The sequence below is a fragment of the Pelodiscus sinensis genome, chromosome 6 (assembly GCF_049634645.1).
Source record: "Pelodiscus sinensis isolate JC-2024 chromosome 6, ASM4963464v1, whole genome shotgun sequence".
Classification (NCBI taxonomy): domain Eukaryota; kingdom Metazoa; phylum Chordata; order Testudines; family Trionychidae; genus Pelodiscus; species Pelodiscus sinensis.
Genome location: NC_134716.1, coordinates 96,836,093 through 96,853,529, shown reverse-complemented (window position 1 = coordinate 96,853,529; position 17,437 = coordinate 96,836,093). Strand labels below are relative to the sequence as shown.

The following is a 17,437-nucleotide window of genomic DNA, read 5'->3' as shown; positions in this document are numbered from 1 at the left end:
ATTTAGCTTTCAAGCATATGTCAGAGAAGAGGCTTTCTACAGACACAACTGCCATCTTTGGGTCTTTTAGGCAAACTGCACCCCAGACACAACTGGTAATCAGAGCAGAGATGAAAAGCTACATCTGGGTGACAGAAGCAGCAGTTTCTCTCAAACTGCTTTTAGCTGAAATGGGTCAGGGCATCTGGCTTGGCCCTTCCCTCTGCTGTGGCAGATGGTCGGGCTGAGGGTTGTACAGCTGTGTCTAAGGAACTGCCAGCATGGGGCCACCAGCTGGTCCCATGTTTTGCTCCTTCTGTTGCTGTGGTCCGATTCAGCACTGAATTGAACGGCATGGTGAAAAGAGCAGAATGTGGAGTTGCCCCACACTGGTAGCTCCTCTGATGTGGCTGTACTGAACCTTTCCTCAGCTGGGCCTCACCTACAGCCTTGTTCTCCAACAGGGCTGTACAGAGCCCAGGAAATGCAGCTGTGTGGAAGAGCTGGAGATGGTACAACCATGCCAAAGGAGCTGCTGGCATGGGGGCTGCCATTCTGCTTCTCTCACCACTGTGGTTCCAAAGAGCCTTATGGCTCAGAAACCTGTCTATGGTGAATGGTAATGGGGAGGTGATGGGATGGGGGAGCATGGGTGCCCTGTACTCAGGGCTGAGTTTGGGAGGAATTATGTGGGCAAGTCACCTGCCTCTGTTTTGCTGGAGCCCCCTTTGTGTCCCTCCCATGAGTCTCCCACTCATCTAACAAACAACAAAGTCCAGGCTTCAGTTTCTTCTGGTGGATGAGTAAATACAAGTTGAAAACATAAACACAACCCTTCGCTACCACTGATGACCCTGCTGAATATCCCATAGTTACGAAAATGACATCAACGCATCCTGAGTGCAGTGCATGAACCACACTTAGGGATGTAAGCAACTGGTTGACAGGTTGACTAACCAGTAAACCTAGGGTTATCGTTAGCTGAGTCAACTACTTGCATCCCCCCCTTGCTGCCTATCAGAGCAAGCAGAGAGGAGCAGGACCTGAGGGGGTGCCAGTTTAAAAGCCAGTTCCCCTAAGCATTGTTTTTGCGATGCTGCCTCCCTTGACCTGCTGCCTCTATCAGAGACAGCAGCTGGGGGGGAAAGGAGGCTGCTGTGAAGCAGGCTCTGCCCGCGGCAGGCCAAGGTTGGCTGCAGTCAGAGGCTGCTCTAGCTGGTCAGACAGCCCAGGTCAGTCCCAGCTCACGCCAGGTCTGGGATCTACTCCTGCTGCAGCTCTGCAGTTTCAATGCAGTAGGGGCCGGACTGCCTGCCCACCTGGCTCTTACTACTTTTAAACGGCAGAGCCACCACAGGTGTAGCTCCTGGACCCAGCACAAGTCAGGACTGAACACTTCTGCCCTTGTCAACTAATCGTGTAGTCAATAAAAGTTCTATTAACTATATGCCTCTCATATACAGGCAGCAAGGGGGGAGGAGAATGTGAGTAGTAGACTCGACTACCCAATAATCTTAAGCTTATCGGGTAGTAGACTAATTGATTACTCTTTTACATCCTTACTGAGCAGTCAAGCTTTTTAGAGAAGTTGCCATCTGTAGTCCTTTTGTGCAAATTGCAGCCAGAGACACAGTGCTTGGTAAAAAGACAAAGTAGTAGAGTAAAATAGATCAATCAGTAAACTTCACAAAAGAAAGTGGTGCGGCTCATTCCACCTGATGATTAGACAGGGGGTCCATTAATGGTGATACAGGCTTTTTCCAAGCACTTACTCAATATATTTTTACTGTCTTGCAGTCAGTATTTATTAAAGGGATGCAGTTGTACCTGGCATATTATATTACTCTATTAGCTATACGATAATTTTGAATTTTAAGAATGTGTATAATAGACAGGGCTGATAGCACCACCTAACATTAAGTTTTCCCAGCACCTCCCATTGTAAGACCTTGTCAGCTGCTTATAATGTTGTCAAATTTTAACAATTCTGGCTCTATCTGTTTCCATAGTCATGTCTGCCTCAAGCTGAACTTTTTTGGAAATTTTCAGCCAAAATAGTTAATCAATTGCCAAGAACGAGGCTGAGCAAAGTATGCCATTTTGCCCATATTAAAAAACCTCAACATTTTCTTTCAGACCCTCTGCTTTAAGACCCACTGGAGCAGGAATCTGACAGCAAGGTGACCTTTGTGTCAAGGATGTGTCTTTTGCTGTCCCTGTGAAAATCTTCTCAAATTTGTGCAAGATATAAACCTCTTAAAACGTGAAGCTTGCAGATCCTCAGACTTGTTCGAGCATGCTTCTGCTTGGAGATGAGCAAGACTTCCCCTGCCATCACAGCTGTGGGCAGACCAAGCACCATAGCTGAGCGCCTCTTTCTCCTGTGCCCTCAATAGCCTCCCATTCTGGGCCCAGGCAGCAGGAAAGAGGAATTGATCTGATTTGAATGTAATGGGCAAAGTACCAGTCTTTGGGGGGGGCGAATAAGGAAGTACACAGAGAGATCCTGGAGGCTGCCAGGGATGACTAGAATATGAAATGGCAATTGGGTTGAGAGTGTAGAATTCTTGGACTAAGAAGTCTTGGACTAAGAAGTGGGGATGGAAATAGGCAGAGATGGACTGGTTGCCTGGGGCAGAGGGCATGGGGAAGACTTGACTAATATGAGGAACAGGGGGATGACTAGAACTTGATGGGTAACGAGATTAAGACTAAGAATCAGTGAGTTGGAGACAGCAAATATTTCTCCCCTCCTCCTTCATCTCTTGAGGAGCCATGCTGTGGGTATAGAACTGAAACAGGCTGGACAAGAAGGTTGGAGCAGGAGTCACGGAGATTGGATGAGGAGCCTATGAAAGAAGACTGGCACTGGGAATGAATGGGAATGAAAAAAGTGGGAGGAGGAGAAAAATGGAAGCCATCACATTACATTCAAAGAGAGTCAGCTCATATGATGAGTTAGGAGGGAAGATCTGAGACTGGCTGGGCAAGGAGACTGTGGTGGTAAAGACTGGGTATGGCAGCGCGACTGGGATTTGGTGTCTGGATGGAGAGATGAAGACTTGCTGGATAAGGAGAGTGGGATTTGAAACCTGAAGAAGAAAGAACAAAGCCTTCTAAGTGAGGAGACAGATTAGAATCTGGAGCTAGGGAAGTGATAGGAATGAGATAAGGACAGGTTAGAGGGGAACTGGCAAAAGGGGTCAAGGTTTGGGAAATGGTCAGAAAAGTCCAAGCCCACTAAAGCCAGTTCCCCTCCAAAGCATGGAACAGAACCCAAGATTCCTGAGTCTCATCATCCCTCTGCATCAGCAAATAACTGTAAAGCTGGCACAATGTTCTCTAATGCTGGTTCATAGAGAAGATAGCAACCTATTACTAGAGATGTGAACGGGTAACTATTTAACTGGTACCCCAAGAGCAGTCCCCCTGCCCACAGCCTGCTGCGGACAGAGGGCTGCCCCAGCAGGGCCAGGAGCCAGTGGCAGCAACAGCCCCAGCCCTGAGGTCCAGGAGCATTTTGTCACTGGCATAATCTCACCGTTTAAGTCTGAGGTTTTACATTTTATAATATAGGTTAAAAGTCTTAATAGACAAGGGAATCAAGATGTACTCACTACATCTATTCAGTTTAATAAGTACTGGTAACTTTCAAAATCTCTTTTCTATCTTGTTCTTGTGTAAAAGGACAGGAATCCTGCATTATCCTCCCTGAATTGTTAAGTTTTCAGCAGTATCACAAAACTCCATAGAGAAATCTTTTTCCAGAAAAGAATATTTATTACTCAACTCAGGATGTGTTTGTGTGTTTAAAAATAACACCAAATGACACAAAATAGGAATTTTAGTTATTAAAATAACCAGACCAGAAAGGTTTGGCTTCTATTTTCATTGAAATCTTCTTTTAAAGGTAAAGGTAAGTCACTATCATCATCATTGTATAAGGTTAAACTTTCCCCTTACCTCTTGCATTTTAGGTCTGCTGGATTAAACTGAATGTTCATGATTCCATAATCACCCTCATCACCTCCAACTGGGATCAGGAAAGGTTTGGTATCCTCTTCCATATTTGAATAATGTATTTTTTTCTTGTAGGTCCTGTAAATTATTCTGACCTAAACAAGTGAAACAAGACAATTATTAGCAATTAAGGTCCTGATACCATTATGAGTTTATCTGGGCACAGGGTTCATCCAGGTCATACAAAGCAGCCAGAAAGTTAACTAGCTACCTAGAAACTCCCATTTCATAAAAGGAAGGAGGTTGGGGTGGTGGATAGCTAGCACAGAGTCTCTCTACAGCATGCTACTGTTTCCAGTGTAGGGACGCAACCAAAATACCAATACTCTCCAGCTTCTGGAACAGCCAGAAATGAATTAGAGCATCCTTGCTGAGGACTAGATCAGTCCCTTCCTAGCTGGCCTCAGGATCCAGGGGCCACAACCATCACTCTTCCTCTTTCCCAAACTATGCTAATCACAACTGAAAATCAGGCCCATGGCATTCAAATAAATGTTAAATATAGTGATTTCCTTCTAAACTTTCATCATGTTCAGACCTTCATAACATGAAACTACCTTCTGTTCTCAGTTATACCAGTGTAAGCTTCAAATAAATTCACTGATTCCAATGAAACTACTTTCAGTTCACAGCCATATATCTAACCCTTCTGCAGTCTTCTGGAATCAGACTCAATATTCAGGAGGCTCCTGAAGACAAACTGGGAGATCAGCCACTAAAAGTCCAGTGACGTAGCGGAGCAAAGGCAGGCCAGCACATCCCTCCCTGTGACCCTTAGTCGGGCAGGTGGCGGGTTGGCTCTCAGTGTGTTGCCTCTGCCCTGCATGAGGAAATGGGGCCTCTAGGAGTTGCAGGGGCAGCATATGGAGACACCTAGGGGCCACAGGGAGGAACATGCCAGCTACTTCCAGGAGCAGTACAGGACTAAGGTAGGCAGCGAGCTGCCTTAGCGTCGCTATGCTGCTGACCAGGACTTGGAGCTGCCTTAGGCATAAGCTGTCTGGCTGGAGCCTACACCGACCCCCTTCCACAACAAACCTCTTCCCTGAGCACTCTTCTACAGTTTGAACCCCCTCCCTCATCTTAACCCATTACCCCAAGCTCAGCTCACACTTAATAAAATTTCTACTTAAAATGCTTTATAAATGTGCATGGTAGTTTGAAAAAGATATTGACTAGCTTCTAATCTGATTTATGTTGTTTTTACATTGGTGTAATTTCACAGACTTCAAATGAGTTGCAACAGTTTGAAACTAAAACATATGGGATCAGAATCAAACTTTAAAATTAGGAATCTAAAATTTTATTTTAATCTTCATGTCTCAGCAAGGGAATCTTGGACAATGAATGAGTTAATGAGAATTTTGTGGATGTGTCAAAGATGACATGAGGAAATCCTGGAGAGGACAATTTAAATACATTCCCTATCCTTTATACTGCACATCATTTCCAATATTTGCTTGAATTGTGAAATTAAATGCTTAAGAACTTAGGCAACAAATACCAGCATAACTATGCATAGGTGTCTCAGAATATGGCAGATAAACATCTGAATATTGAGAACATGTGACAATCTTCTTACAAATGAAAATCTATCCTACATGCATGTGCACTGTGGCATCATTTTGCCATAAATGCTTATTTGCTTTCCTCACTTCACTTCCACACAGCCTCTCCCACGGTTTTCAACACATTCATCATCACTTATTTCATCAAAGTCTCCTCCCCTTTTCCTTCACTACCTCTCCTCCCAGAAGCATTATCTTCTATTCCTTTAACCCATCTCTCCTCTAAGCTCTTCCCCAAACTAGGGAGATAAGCGATTAATTGACTAGTCAACTATCCGATAAGCAAAAGCTTATTGGATAGTCAACACACTAGTCAACTAGTCGCTCCCCACACTTCTTGCTGCCTCTGTCAGAAAGAGGGGGGCTGCACTGGGCATTTCAATCTTATTTCAAAGGTGGAATGCTGCACTAGTCCTTATCAACTAATCAAATAGTCCATGGAAATCCCATTGACTTTGATTAGTTAATCCTCACCTCTTACATCCATGTACACTTCTGCATCCTCTTCTAATGACTCGTCTCACCTCTGGCAATCTCTATTTTAATGTTGGTTAGCATCCCTCTGTTGATTCATTCTCTGCTACCACCTCTGTCCCAATAGCTCTTTTCTAACCAATTTGTGCTTATTCTCCCATTCCTGCCTCTTTCCTTCTCTGGCTTCTTCTTTCTAGAATTCCTGCTCCAACTACAAAACTTACCAATATTCATAATCTCTCCACTTCATTTTCTCTCCATATCCTTGAATTCCCTGAAACCTGGCTCTTACCATCTGACATCACTTCTGCTACTGCACCCTGTCACACAGCTTCTTCTATTACCTCTTTCCCAAGGCATCAGCAACTTGCCTTGCCACTTCCAATTCCTCCCTACCACTCTTTTTCAAACATATTAGAGGCTGATCTACATTGTTAAGTCTAGTTGGCTTAACTACACTGCTGAAGATGTGAAAAAATTGTGCCCTGTGCATAACCCCTGGAATAGACATCAGCAGATGGATGGAAAAATTCTCCGGTCTACCTAGCTACTGCCGCTCAGAGAGGTAAATTAACTACCATGATGGAAAAACCAATTAAGTTGCTGTAGTGTCTACTTTACCACATAGCACAGAAAGATTAAATGATTTACTGACAGCAACATGGGATATCTCTAGGAGTCTGGAATAAGAACCTAGACTTCTTGTCTTATGGTCCTGTGTTTTGGCCAAAAGACCATTTTCCCTCTTTTTACAGAATTCTGCCTTTAAAACAGAGATGGATTTAAACTACAATCCCAGATCTAAATGTCTTTATTTTGTAATGGCAGAAACAAAACTTGAGTCCTACAATACTTACAAATCCCCAATATAGGACACTCACTATAGTAAGACAGAAAGAGACTTTTTTCATGAAACATATTTATTCAGTTTACTAGGTTTTATTGTACAGCAATCTCCTTGCAGCCTTGAAGTGAGCTTATCAGAATGTGTTTTAAAATATTTATTTGAACTCAGGTTGAGGAGAATCCTGATCTGCAGATGGCTTAAGTTTGTAAATGAGAAAAGTTTGTCACAATGAGTGAAGTCTGTGTGGTGTAGGCTCCCACAGGTGAAACTAGTGAATACTTTACAGATTAAAAGGGAGAAAGGTAAGAAATAAATGAACTATAAGAACAGGAACACAAAGTAACATTCCATGACTAAAACAGGAAGAGACAGAACTTAAAATTAGCAAAAGCTGTATAGCACCAATTGAGTTATGAAGAAAAGCTTGTTGGTGCTGATACTATTAATAGTGCAAGAATTGTGTTAATGCTAAGAAATAACTAAGCAGTGGGGTTATTTAGGAGGTGGTCAGGATTTACAGCGGAGAAGGTGTCCTCACAGGTCTCTGGCTCTGCTGATGATAACCAGAAGGCTGCTTGCGTGTGTTCTCAATGATGTGGGCTGTATCAGCTTGTGCACTTAAGTCTCCACAGCAGATCCCAAGAGAGCCCCCAAAGACCACAAACCAGATAAGGATCAAAGGCACACGGCCAGGTTTATTGTTAAGCAAACGACAGTAATAGTTGTCAGTAGACTCTACTGAACCACTACACATATGTACCCCACAACAATGGAATGACTCAATCAGTGGGAAATTTCCACTGCCCCCATCAGTCATACAAAGACTGTTCCTCCAAGATACCACCTTATATACAGGTACTAACAACTTACATGTCACTGCTGACGTATCAGGATGCTACCCTCTGACACTGTCAGGTTACCACTCTCTGATGCTACTTAGATATCACCCATCACCTCATGGTTTGATTAGATCATCTCTATCCATTATGCTGTCATTTTAGACCCTTTCCTGAACTTCGGTCTGTATCTATGGGGAGTGGGTTCCAATGTCTTTTTTAATGAAATGGTGGTACCATGTGCTTTCAACAGTACCAATTACTGTTCTACACCTGGGCCTATTACTAATTAATGTTTTGCTCTCTCAGCCCTGTTCATGCCAAGTTCTGTGAGCAGGGGCCTGCCTCTTGCTCACAGCTTAGCTTTGTTAGCCATGTTTTGACTGTTGGTAGTGTAAGCGGAGTCAGGGTAAGCTCTATCCTGAAATCAGGTGGTGAACTGTGGCAAGTGGTGCAAAGAGACTTCAGGGGCTGATCCCAATTTGCATAGACACACCCACCACATCCAGTATATGCTCACAGCAGCCCAAATGGTTACTTTGGCCTTTGTGGGATCCCCAGTCTCTCTGTTATTGAGGCAGGGGGGATAAAAGTGTTGTTACCCTGATTATGCAAATCAAGGACAATGGAATGGTGGAACTGTTTATGACAGAGGGATTCTCCATGAACTAAGGAGCACTCACTACACATGGGGCATGGGTTCCAAACCCAGTCAAATTGAAAGAGGTTGGGGACAGGTCCTTATACTTGATGGTGGGGCATTGTCTGAGGGCCTAAACAATACTGGTTGTACCCCCTTCTGTTTTTTCTGTAGAATATCAGAACTAATTTAGATTCTATTAGAAGTCTAGTTGTGAGCTGCAAAGTTGACTTCACTGTGGAACCCTAGCACTGAGGCTTCTCTACTGTGAGCTGAACTTGTTGAAGAGCTGAAATCACTGTGTGCTGTGGGGAGCCTGGTGCTATACTGCGAAAGAGCTGAAATCACTATTGTTGTGGGGAGCCTGGTGCTATGCTGCTGAGCTACTAGCAGAGCAGCTTGCAGGGACAACCAGCAAGCACAGGCTGACAGCAGAGCAGTTTGCCCCAGGGGGTGCAGCAGAGCGGCTGGCGGGAATGACCTGCGGCCGGTAGGAGCGGCAGCAGACAGCCAGTGGAGCAGCTGCAGGAGCAACCAGCTGGCGGCCAGGGGAGTGGACCGAGACTGCTGGTGGAGCCGGACAGTTCGTGGGACAGCTGAGGCGGTTCACTGGACGACAGGTAGAGTGTGGCGGAGTGACTCACGTTGACGGTGGCAGCAGAACCCTACAGAGAGGCGGAGCCATCCATCACCACCCCTCCAGGTTGGGATGGTAAAACCCTGGGATGGTGAAACCCTGCCGGGTGAACTTTTGAACCCTGGGGCGGCACTGACCCAGGGCAGAGACTTTTGGGCTACGTCTAGACTGGCATGATTTTCCGGAAATGCTTTTAACGGAAAAGTTTTCTGTTAAAAGCATTTTCAGAACAGAGCGTCTACATTGGCACGGACGCTTTTCCGCAAAAAAGCCCCGATCACCATTTTCGCAATCGGGGATTTTTTCCGGTAAACAAATCTCAGCTGTCTACACTGGCCCTTTTGTGCAAAAGTTTTGCACAAAAGGGACTTTTGCCCGAACGGGAGCAGCATAGTATTTCTGCAGAAAGCACTGATTTCTTACAGTAGGAAGTCAGTGCTTTTGTGGAAATTCAAGCGGCCGGTGTAGACAGCTGGCAAGTTTTTCCAGAAAAGCGGCTCATTTTCCAGAAAAACTGGCCAGTGTAGACACAGCCTTCGGTGTTGGACTTTGGGTGATTTTTCGGGTTGCTGGACTTAAGAGACTCTTGGGGTGTTGGACTTTTGGGGATTTGTGGCTGGGGGGAGGGTCTTTACTCATGTTTGGTCTATGAATCCGAGATGTGGTGTTTTCCTAAGTTAATGCTGATGTCTGTTACCTCATGTTATTAAAGGTTTGCTGCTATACTGAGGCTCTGTGCTTGCGAGAGGGGAAGAATGGCCTCTTTGAGGCACCCAGAGGTGTATGTAAGATTTCCCAGGTCACAGGGTGGGGGCTAGAGCTGGTGTTGTATTACCTTGTTGGGAGGGGAGCCCCTGCCTACGTCTAGACTACATCCCTTTTTCATAGAGGGATAAGGGATCTTTCGGAAAAGGCTTTATTTTCCGCAAGATCAGCATCTAGACTGGCACTTTTTTCCGGCAAAGCTCCGTGCCAAAAAAAAGCGGCAGCCATTTTTATGCTAATGAAGTGGGGGAGATTTAAATCCCTGCTTCATTAGCAACTATGAAAAAGGTATGTAGTCTAGACGTAGCCCCTAGATACTGAACCCAGCCCTTGCTGCTATTAACTCAGCCTGGCAGAAGGGTTACAGTAGCTAGGCCTCAGACCAGGCCTGTGCTATATTGGCTTATGTTTTAGGCCTTCATCTTACTACAAGTAGTATTTTCCAGTCTGGGGTTCCTTGTCTAATCCAGTGAACACATGAGGCAGAAAAGACAAGAAAACAGAGGAGTTGGCTCTAGTGCAGATATTCCACAATAAATATGTAGTAGGTTAAGTAGAGGGCAGCTCTTGAAACTCATCTTTATTGTGCCCGTGGGAGCCCCAAATAGATATGGGCATAGAAGCAACTTTCACATACAGGGAATTGGAAAACAGCTCATGAGCATAAGCTTGTCTCTTCTTAGAACACCACTCAGCTGCAAGAGGAATGTGGCCTATAGCGCATTGCCTTCATAAGACAATTCACTATCAAAAGTGGTGTGGGGGCTTCTGGTGATCTCTAGAGGAGAGAGAGGAACAAAAACACTGCAGAATTTTCCTTGTAAATGAGGAAAAATAGGAATAAAAAAAGAGAAAATAGAAAAGGGGGAGAGAGGGTGGAGAAAGAGATGAGCACAGACAGAAAAAAATAGACATGACTACTATACTGTGCCTCAGTATAAAGGCAGGGGTATACATGGGGGCTGTGTCTAGACTTGCAAGTTTTTCTGCAAAAGCAGTAGCTTTTGCAGAAAGATTTGCCAGCTGTCTACACTGGCCGCTTGAATTTCTGCAAGAACACTGACTATCTCATGTAAGAAATCAGTGCTTCTTGCGGAAGTACTATGCTGCTCCCGTTCAGGCAGAAGTCCTTTTGTGCAAAAGCTTTTGCGCAAAAGGGAGGGCCAGTGTAGACAGTTCAGATTTGTTTTGCGCAAAAGCACGTCTAGATTGGCACAGACGCTTTTCTGAAAAAAGTGCTTTTGCGGAAAAGCGTCTGTGCCAATCTAGACGCTCTTTTCCGCAAATGCTTTTAACGGAAAACTTTTCCATTAAAAGCATTTGTGGAAAATCATGCCAGTCTAGACATAGCCAGGGATTCCAAGGGAAAAAGCTTCAGGGAATCACTGACCTAATGAAAAAGCCTTTGATAAGATATAGGACAGCTGTGAAATGCCAGAGAAATCCTATTTAGGGCTTTTCACCCAAGAATTTCAAAGCATATTACAAATCAATTTTGTTAGCTATATCTACACTAGTGACTTTACAGCTATAAGATCTTCTGTGTAGTTATTAGGGATATTAAAAAGCAGAGGAGAGGGGTTATAAACATGAAACTGCTGAAAATTTCAATAGTTACACATTTACATCAAGTCCAGTTCCCTGCTCTCATAGTTGTTCATTGCTGACAGAGCAAGCTCTCCCATCAGCATAATTAAATTCCCTCCCACAAGTGGTAGTAACTATGTCCACAGGAGAGCATCTGCTGACATAATGCTGTCCACACTGGTGCTTCTCTTAGTGCAACTTATGACAGTCAGGGGTGTAGTTTTTTCCCCTCCCACACAGCTGAGCAACATAAGTTGTACTGACAAAAATGCTAGTGTAGATATAGCCTAAGTTTAGCTGTCAAGAAGCTAGCAATTTATAGAAAGCATGCTACATTGTGAATGTCTCACTTCAGGAAGAGTACTTGGTGAGATAACTGGCTGACAATTGTGAGTGATATGTGAACTTGTGGTAAGAGATGGATGCTGTTGATCAAAAACCTGTGGGTTGTCTGAGAATTCAAAAGGGTTTTATTGTAAACTGTGCACATGATGCTTATGTGAATTATATGCTACAGAAATACCTGGGAAAGTTTATAATCTAAAGTGTCCTAGGACTGCCTTTCAAAATGGACGGGTAATATTTGTTAAATATTTGAAGTTAATTTCCTAAACCTCACAATGCCACGGGTGAGTTCCAAAAAGCTTTAATCAGTTCAACTGTGCTACAAAGCTATTACTCCATGTCTACAGCTGGAAAAAGTTTGGGCTTCAGTAGTATGTGTAAGATCACTGCTATAGGGAACAGATCTTTGTACTGGTTGATGCTTAGCACTCTTTTGTGTGTTATTGCAGGCTATGTCTACACTATGGGGGTTTTCTGAGATACAGGAGGTATCCTGGAAACACTCCCCTGCATCCAGGGAACACGTCTGTTCTTCCGCTTTTTTTGTGGAAAAGCAGACACTCTTTTGGAAGCCCTGTCTTCCTCCTTCCACGAGGAAGAAGTGCTCTTCCGAAAGAGGAAGAAGGGCTCTTCCGAAAGAGGAAGAAGGGCTCTTCCGAAAGAGGAGACTTTTCCGAAATCTGGCCCAGTGTAGACAGGCCAAATTTCTGAAGAGTCTTCTGAAAAAACTACTGAGGAAAGGTAGGCAAATTGCGCTTCACAATTTGCGTACCTTTTTCCGATAAATCACCGTAGTGTAGACAGCCAAAGTGTTTCTTTATTTTATGTAAAGATGCCCGGTTGAGATTCGGTGTAGTGGACAGGGGAAGAGGTAGAGTTTGAACCCCATATCCGGCACCCTGTAACTTGAGTGCGTGACTCATGACTTTTGTACCCTAGGAAGTTTCAATCTGTAATGAAAACAAATCATACAGTAAACACAAACCTTTGAGGCCATCTTGAGGAATCCTAAATCAGAAGAAAAGGTAAAGTCTTTTTCTCCTAGCTTTGGATCAACATGGCTTTCAAGTTAATATGTAATCAAGGTGAAATGGTTGGTAGTCTGCAACTACAGTTAGCTGGAGATAGTTTTCTTTAGGTCCTATCTGCACTGGTCTAAAAACAAATACTAGAAACAGTATTTATGTATGTTTTAACACTCATTAACTAAATGGAGGTGATACGTAGAAGCCATAAAAAGGCTGGAGTAATTGTCTCCTGCCCCCAACAAACCAAGCCTGAAGGAAGGACCCTAGAGTGCAGGAGCTCTGACCTAGATGGTACCAGCAGGTGGAACACTAGCTGAAAGGTGTCGCTCCAGGGTTGAAGAACCAATTCCCAAATTGACCAGCAGGAGGTGATATGGGAGTAAGTGCCCACCCTGTGACAGATACAAAACTGTTAGAACAGACATCTAACCTGGGTAATACAACCACACAACAGAACAGATAGACTTAATGGTCCTACTCTTCCTGAAGACTTGTAACAACAAAATTCCATTAACACTCAGTTATTTCTGCAGGAATTCTGTGCCACTGTGCAGCATAGAAATGTTAGGTGCACATAATTTCCTACTTTCCCCCACAGAAATGGTCTGCAAAGCTATTGAACACCATTAGGGGCCACAGTATCCAGGAGAGCCCAGCTCCCAAATAGAAGACAAGACTAGGGGGAGGATCTTGGAGGACTTCCCAACAGGTGCAGTTCCCAGCACACCCTGAAGGAAGGAGTAGTGCACAGGAAATTCCATGGAGACATAAGACTCAGCTGCTCCCTCTGGATCCCTGGGAAATATGGGACATGGGTGTGTGAACTGAGGGAAGGAGCACCTGAGCTCTGGGGGTGTTAGTAACTCATTTGGGAGGGCAGCAGCTGGGGAAGGGAGGAGTGAGAGCATATTGGCAAGGGGGGGTCCCAGCAGTTGAGCTCTGGGGACAAGGGAGTGTCTCTGGGCCATGGGAGGTGAGGTGAGGGCTGAACATGGGAACGAATGTGTGTGAGTGTGGGCCAGGGGGGAGGTAGGTTGAGGGAGTATGAGTGTCTGGGCTTGAGGAAGGAGGCAGAAAAGTAGTGGGGTTAGGGGCAGGATTGTTTCTATCTCTAAGGGAATTTCTGTGAGTATCTGTATTGTTACAGACTTACTTACTGACAGATATTTTGAAATAAAACTCTAAATAATTGAAACTGGAGTGATTATGCAGTGTTATTTTGACACAAAAAAATTGTAAAATTTTAAAATGTGTACAGAATTTAAAAATTTTGGTACATAATTCCCCTGGGAGTAAGAGGCGTCCATTGTTACAAAAGCTCTTGAAACTGTGCATATTATGTTAAACAGTTTTCTAAGATTCCCTAATGTAAAAAGGCCCATTATGGTTTGTCCAGTCTTTATGAACAAAGCTAAACTATGTCAGAACTACATTTTAAACATATTTAAGGCATGTCTTTTTAACACACTTCAAATATGACTTGTGAGATTTGGTTTGGTGGGTTGGCTTTTAACAATTTAGCTACTGTACTTAAACTAGTTTCCTAAATTCTGTTCTTTGACCAGTTTTGAATTTGGCTGGAAACCAACCACAGATGGCCCAGTCTGCTTAAACATAACTCCTATTAAGAGATTTCATAGCATTTTTATAATGAAATAAACTTGTAGTTTTTTAATGTTAATGGCAGTAGTCAGATGAAATTGGTACAATCTACTCAAAAGAAACTGAAGTATTGACAAATTATGATGCATCATTCCTAACTAAACCATTTCCAGGCCATCTCACTGATCACAGAACATAATATATACTGGATTAGTGAAAGAAAATACTACATAAAAAGGGTGTAGACGAGGTATGTTGGATATCGGGGAATTGAATAGTTGAACAACCGCATGAATTCTTATTGGTTACTCGACTATTCTATAGTCCCCAGAGGTGGGGCCAGCAGCCAGTGCGCCTACTCCCAGGGAGCCCCCTTCCACCCTGAGCTGCTGCATTTGTATCAGAGGCAGCAGCAAAGGGTGCCAGGCAGGAGCCAGTCTGCGAGGGAAGCAAGTTTAAAAATAAGCTCCCCACACAGACCTGTTACCCCACACTGCTGCCCCTATCTGTGGGGGTCCAAGTTCCCTGCAGACATAGACTACTGTGGGAGGGAGGAAAAGGGGCAGCAGCAGCCTCACCCTTGCTGCCTCTGTATCAAAGGCAGCAAGGGGGAGGGAAGCAGGAGCTGGCTTAAAAGCCAGTTCCCCCCAGCACCAGCTCCATAGTGCTGCCTCCCCCCCATCAGCATAGAGAGATATGGGAGGTTGCTGCAAAGCAGCTTCTGTCTGTGATGGGCCAGAGTTCCTTGTGGACAGAAGCTGCTCCACCTCCCAGGGAGCTGCTTTTGTCTACTGCGAGCCTGGGTCTCCCGTGGACAGGGGCTGCTGCTGGAGACCAACTTCCATGCACGGTGGGCCTAGGCTCACTGCAGACAGAGGCTGCTCCATGAGAGATGGAGTAGTTTCTGTCCAAGGAGAGCTCAGGAGGCAGCAGCACTGCGGAGCCGAGCTGGTGCTGAGGGGAACCAGCTTTTAAGCCAGCTCCTGTTTCCCTCCCTCTTGCTGACTTTGATACAGAGGCAGCAAGAGCGGGGGTTGGGGGGGGGGGGGGGGGAGAAGAGGCATGTAATCAACAAGATTACCCAGTAAGTAAGCCTAGACTTATTGGTTAAATGTATAGTCGACTACAAGTTGAAATCCCTAATGCAGACTCCAAGGAAGTGTATCTGAAACAAATCAATAAATGTGGCAGTAGTCAGCCAATGTATCTTAGCCTAAAATAGAATGATTTGAATGTGTAACTTACCTAACCTTTTTAAAAACTCAAGATTCTGCAAATATTACTGGACACCATCTGAAAAGATTTTTTACAAACTACATTCAATTAAAAAAAAAATTCTTCTCCACAGACCAACTCACAACTCGTACTACCTTCCTTAGGGTGAAGGGAAATAGCAGAATAGGCAACATCTGGATGATAAGACTGATTTAAACTCATCAATGTGTGTTCTGTTCTAGGGTCTGAATGAGACAGAGCCAGGAAATGCACTAGCCACTTCGTGGACCCTCAAGTCTTTTAATCTCTCCAATGCAGCTTTTACATTAGATGTAGAAGATATCAATCACTTAATTCTAGATATATAGCTATCATAGCTAGCTTAAATTTTATTATGATGTGATAGAGCACAATCACATTCATTTTCATTACAACAGTACATACAATCTCTACAACTTTGTGTAAAAAAGCACTATGTGTAAAACAGGGCAGCCCTGTTAACAGAGATATGTATCATATGCTGTAAGTCACACAGTTCAGAGCATTGCAAGACTTTATGGCTATCACAATACATGCTGTACTGTTCATCAATGCAGATAAATAATAAGCTCTATGTCACTGTTATATATATATACACACACACCACAAAATAACAAAAACTTAACTCTCCACAACTTTGTGGCTATAGCCTAGTTCAGTCCAGTTTAAAGTAGTTTCATGCTGACCACTGCTTCATTTAAAGATACTTCGTTTCCAAGCTTTGTGCTCCAGCTGTCATTTCCATGTGATACAAGATCTGTTACCTACAATTCTAAGATAGTCACTGCGACTATTAAACGTGGCTGTCACTTTAATCGCAGCCGCCAATGAAAAGCAATAAAGATCTACGGTGAAATGCTAGCCCCTCTGAACTCAATGGCAAAACTCCCCTGCATAGCAGTGGGGCTCGGATTTTACCTTTCCTCTGCATATGGAAACAGCTACCTGCCACGCTACGCTCCTCTCCTCATAACTCTTTCCCCTGGCCTCCGAGGGAGGATTTTGCCAGCACCCTGCAGCCAGCGCCCAAAGCAGGGTCTACGGGCTGGGGGCAGCGATAACAGGCTGTCTGTGTCTGGGTAGCTGTGCTGGCCCGAGGCAGGAGCCCCCCACACAGGGCTCCCCGCGAACGGCAGCGCCGGGCCCAGCACGCATCAATGCGAGAGCTCTACCTTCAGCAGCCGGGACCTGCGCTCCACCACAGCTCCCTCGCGCCCGCCCGGCCGGCCGAAGTCCAGAGCCCGGCGTTTCCGAAGCGCAAACAGGAAGGGCGGGGCGGGTGCCGGGGAGCGCGGCTGGAGCCCAAAGGGCGCGCGGACTCGGAAGTTTTCACTGGAAGAGTCTCTCAGGCGAGCGAAGGGAACGCTTGCTTCCGGCGGACTACAACTCCCAGAGAGCCTTGCGCTAGGCTCTTCCCGGGCCCTCTTCTAGGGGAGGGCAAATAGCAGGATTGAGCGACTACCTACATCTCCTAGAAAAAAAACCACACTAAAAACAATGAAGTGGGCTGTGCCCACGAAAGCTCATGATACCATCTACATGTTGTGTTAGTCTCTAAGGTGCTATCAGACTGTTCCTTGCTTCTGTATGGTTTTTTCAGTTGCAGACGGACACTAATGCAAACCCCTCTGAAACTACATCTCCCAGAGTGCCTTGGGCGGAGAGCCCCGTCCCCTCCGCGCACTGAGCGCCCAGGCGGGCGTCCACTTGTCGCTGGGCTGCCTCACTCAGTGCTCTGGAAGGGAGCTAGGGGGCTAGTGGGGCTGGAAGGTGCCGGCAGCAGAGGTCCGCGCCCTGCCCCGCCCCACACACAGACTGGCAGCGATGGGGGACAGGAAGCAAGGCAGCTGCAGTT

At 45.0% G+C, this 17,437-nt stretch overlaps 1 protein-coding gene across 3 annotated transcripts in view; it reads right to left on the bottom strand.

The window, feature by feature from the left end:
- SLC38A9 (solute carrier family 38 member 9) overlaps positions 1-16,952 on the bottom strand; it is an 89,885-nt gene extending 72,933 nt beyond the window's left edge. The window contains exons 1-2 of one of the 3 annotated variants that reach the window (XM_006139553.4): positions 16,755-16,952; positions 3,943-4,094 (exon numbers count right to left, since the gene is read on the bottom strand). In XM_006139553.4, coding sequence (XP_006139615.1) covers positions 3,943-4,046 — 104 coding nt within the window. In that variant the 5' untranslated portion in view covers positions 4,047-4,094; positions 16,755-16,952. The other 2 variants (XM_006139554.4, XM_014581752.3) reach the window with 2 other exon arrangements.
- Between the last annotated feature and the right edge of the window lie 485 nt (positions 16,953-17,437).